Source organism: Brachypodium distachyon, chromosome 4 (assembly GCF_000005505.3).
Source record: "Brachypodium distachyon strain Bd21 chromosome 4, Brachypodium_distachyon_v3.0, whole genome shotgun sequence".
Taxonomy (NCBI): domain Eukaryota; kingdom Viridiplantae; phylum Streptophyta; class Magnoliopsida; order Poales; family Poaceae; genus Brachypodium; species Brachypodium distachyon.
Window position 1 is genome coordinate 35,944,138 of NC_016134.3, and position 4,281 is coordinate 35,948,418.

The 4,281-nt window shown below is 51.9% G+C and overlaps 1 protein-coding gene across 2 annotated transcripts; it reads left to right on the forward strand.

The window, feature by feature from the left end:
* Positions 1–3,477, forward strand: LOC100839452 (U-box domain-containing protein 7). Of its 2 annotated transcripts, none has more exons than XM_014902039.2 (3): positions 1–935; positions 1,036–1,977; positions 2,947–3,477. In XM_014902039.2, the coding sequence occupies exons 1-2, from the start codon at positions 394–396 to the stop codon at positions 1,946–1,948; spliced, it is 1,455 nt and encodes a 484-aa protein (XP_014757525.1). In that variant the 5' UTR covers positions 1–393; the 3' UTR covers positions 1,949–1,977; positions 2,947–3,477. The 2 variants fall into 2 exon arrangements, with proteins under 2 accessions (XP_014757525.1, XP_003578124.1); XM_003578076.4 differs by having other exon boundaries at positions 5–935; positions 2,944–3,477.
* Positions 3,478–4,281: the final 804 nt, after the last annotated feature.

Below are 4,281 nucleotides of genomic sequence, written 5' to 3' on the forward strand. Positions count from 1 at the left end.
GCAGATTAAAAGTTTACTATGACGAAGGGTAAAAGGAATCAAATAGCTCCATTGTCTCCTGCAGAGCACAGAAGGCCCAACCAAGCCTGAACAAATACTAAACAACACGCAGATTGTCATCCGCTGACCTGGTGCCCAACTGTAATAAAACTCTGCGTCCGCGACTCAAACCCAGCATTAAATTATTCCGCTGGCTGCATACTTGCATAGCCCCCACCCCCGTCCGTCAGTCTTTGCTCATCAGCTTCCCTTTCACACGTATAAACCCCCCCTCCTACTGCGCCGCGCAGCGCCACGGCTTCCTCGCCACGCCATCACCCAAGCGCATCTCCTTCACCAAGTGTCCACCACTTCCGGGCAATGTGACTTGCGGTCCAAGCTCCACAGGGGAAGATGGTCGTGAGGTGCGTGCACGCCGATGCCGGCGGCTTCCGGCTATGGCCGATCTTCTCGGCCACCGCGGTCCGGAGGAAGCTTCTTGAGGTGCTGACTTGCGGCTGTGGCGGGGGCGGCGGTTCTTGCCGCGGCCGGACGTCCTTCCGGTCGCCGAAGCCGCGGATGCAACCGCAGCCAAGGCCGCGGTCCGACCGGCTCGCGGAGCTGCTCAGGGCTGAGCCGTCCGAGTGCGGCGGCGACGACGAGTGCGAGGCTGACGCGGCCGTCAGGAAGGCGGAGGCGCTGGAGGAGCTGAAGGTCGTCGTGGCTGCCCTTTGGGACGGAGACGAAGAAGACAATGCCGGTGGCGTCACGTGGCGTGTCGAGGCGGCCACTGTTGTTCGGAGGAAAGCCAAGGACGACACCATGGCCAGGGAGATGCTCGCGATGCTCGGTGCCATCCCGCCGCTCGTCGCCATGCTGGACGAGAGCGAGGGCGGTGAGGCGCTCCTCGCCGCCGCGCTGTACGCGCTCCTTAACTTGGGGATAGGCAATGACACGTGAGTTTTCTCTCCGCGTTTTCTGTTCTCTCTGTTTCACTGTTTCTTGGTCAGATCTGGGCGTTCGGTTTCTGATTCTGTGAGACTTGTTGATTTGTAGAAACAAAGCGGCGATCGTGAAGGCCGGCGCCGTGCACAAGATGCTCTGCATTGCGGAGGGCGCGTCCGGGGCCTTGACGGAGGCGCTCGTCGCCAACTTCCTCTGCCTCAGCGCGCTGGACGCGAACAAGCCCGTCATCGGCGCCTCCGGTGCCGCCCCTTTCCTCGTGCGCGCCTTCGAGGCCGCGGCCACGGAACAGGTGCGGCATGACGCCCTGCGCGCGCTCCTGAACCTCTCCATCGCCGCGGCCAACGTGCCGCACCTGCTGGCCACGGGGCTCGTGCCGTCGCTCGTCGCCGCCATTGGGGACATGTCCGCGTCGGACCGCGCTCTCGCCGCGCTGTGCAACGTCGTGGCCGCGTGCCCCGAGGGCCGGCGCGCGGTGAGCCGCGTCCCGGACGCGGTCCCGGTCCTGGTGGACGTGCTCAACTGGTCCGACGAGGCCGGGTGCCAGGAGAAGGCCGCATACGTGCTGATGGTGCTGGCGCACCGGAGCTACAGCGACCGGGCCGCCATGGCCGAGGCCGGCGCCGCGTCCGCGCTCCTGGAGCTGACGCTCGTGGGCACGGCGCTCGCGCAGAAGCGCGCGTCCAGGATCCTCGAGATCCTGCGCGCCGACAAGGGCAAGCAGCTGGCCGACGACGCCTCCGGAGGCGTCGTGGCCACGGTGTCGGCGCCGCAGGAGCGTGGCCGCGGCCGCGCCGGGCGGGAGGAGGACGACGACACGGAGGGGGAGCTCGACCTCATGAGCAACGAGAAGCGCGCCGTGCGGCAGCTGGTGCAGCAGAGCCTGCAGAGCAACATGCGGCGCATCGTGCGGCGCGCGCGGCTGCCGCGGGAGCTCGCGCCGGCGTCGGCGGAGAACCTCAAGGCGCTCACCGGATCCTCCACCTCCAAGAGCCTGCCGTTCTAAGGCAGGCGCAGAAAAACACAGAAACAAAGGTAAAACACACAGGCTGATCTCGGCTCATCCCCATTCCTTTCTTCAGTGCTACTCAATGCCAGTACCCAAAGCAACATTACAGTTCATCACACTAGTTATTGCCACTGTCATATCAATGTTCTACCTGGAGTAGCATTTTGTCTGTCACCAGAGTCGGCTAGAGTCTTACACGCAACAATAGCTATTAAACAACAAGTTTAAGTTCATCCTTCCTTTTCCTTGTAAACACAGTATCACGGATAACTACTCTACTCACCAAAACCAATACTGTATTTGTTTCTGCACAATCTGTGACGGTGGTAGTACTCTCAACAGTCCAGACACAACAGCAGAGTTCTGATAACATTCTATATGGAAATTGAGCTATATAAAAATGACAACAATCTCAACTGCAATCACCACAGGTTACAGCATGTACTACATTGCTAATTTTAATTTAAGAAACTTAATTTATCAGTTAGTACAAGATTGGGTCCGTTTCCTTAGACCTAAACCGAAATGTCAGGCATTTGTCACTTGGAATTTGGGAGTACGAAAACCTGGAAGGAGGTCAAGCTCAACCCTATTCTTCGTCACCTCCTGTTTGGTCTGTCTCACGCTTTGCCTCGATGCCACGCCATAGCCATTAACAAACCTCACCTCTGTTGCTTTGTGGCAAAGTAAGCGCAAGCGCGCGCGCCCCCCAACAGTTCGGGCCAAGCGAACCCACTGTCCCTGCTCCAAAGCGGTTGCAAAAGGTCCCCGGCCGGCCATCATAACGCTCGCGCTCGTACTACAACTCCTATTCTCTGTTCCTGTAAGCGAAGAACCGAATCTACCATGGAATAGATTAATACCGGAGGCGACTATTTCTTCTACTATCTCTACCACTGTCCTGTGCTGTGCTGCTGCTTTTGATGACCTCTTTAGCAGATTAAACAAAACATGACCTCTGAAACCTGTTCTATATTATATCTTGCTTGCAGCAGGGAAGCAGAGATCGAGCAACGAGGAGACGGAGACTTTTTTTTTTGTTGCATGGCAATGGCGATCGATGGCAGCGTGAGCGTTGGAGACCGGGAATCTCTGGTGCCTGCGGACGGCCGGAGTGATGTGTACGAGATGGCCTGTTCTTGTTTATGTGCTGTGCTGATGGAGTCCACGTGCTTGGATGCGTCGGCAGAAGCTAAGCAAGCTCTGAGATGTTCTTCTCACGTAATAATCGCTTTTGCTTTGTTGAGTAGTACTGCTTCGTCTCTCTGCTGTTCTTCCTTGCTTTTGTAAATGGGATAGTTCTGGTTAATTTATAGTCATAGTACTTCTACACCAGCCTGGTGGTCAGTTTCAGGCTTCAGCCATGGTTGCTCTTTTCTTTAGACTAGCTGGAGAAAACTGACCATTATGCGAAAATACGGAAGCGTGTTTCACACCATTCATCTTTTTTCTTACTTTTTCATTCATTATCAAACCTGTCTTTTTGTGTATCATAACTTAAAATTGATGCATATTTTTTTCTATCACTTCAGATTTCAAACATAAGACTCTTTGAATATTAGTCACAAATATTCCACTTTCTTGGATTAGATAAAAACATAATCACCAATTACCACTATTTACATGAAAATCAATCAATTTGGTGGCACATGTACTCTTATTGAACTATCCAAACTCACCAAGATTACATTATCTAGATATTCTGTAGATCTGGATGTTACATGTTTCGGATCCTTAAACTGAAAATATAGAAGAGCCGTATGAATCGAACATTTTTCATACATAGTTGCATATTCTTTCAACAAATTTATTAGGGTTAATTGGATCTATGCCACTTTTTATTCCACCGGTTGGAAATATGACATTACAAAAACTTGACTTGGATAAATGCCACTCTAACTTTCTTATATTTCTAACTTTGCCATTCTGTCCACTTAAGACCAATTATTGTTCATTGAATACATGTATTTTAACGTGTACAACAATATTTACCATAATACCCCTATTTACAACGTTCAACAGTACGTTCGAGTCTTCCAGGCGCCATAAAGGTTCAAAACATTCAAATTTGGCCTGAAATTCAAACTTTTTAGAAAAATCTAGAAAAATTCAAACATTCAAGTTAGGGTCACGTGGGGGATAATAAGAGGAAGAGAAATAGAACTGTTTGACTTGAGATGAAAAAAAACTATTCGTATAGAGCTGTGTATATAAGTATTTTGACAATATACGTGATGGTATTGGACAAAATGTCATGGATAGAGGTATATAAAAAAAGTTAGGATGGCATTTCTCCAAGTCAAGTTTTTGTAATGGCATATCTCCAACCG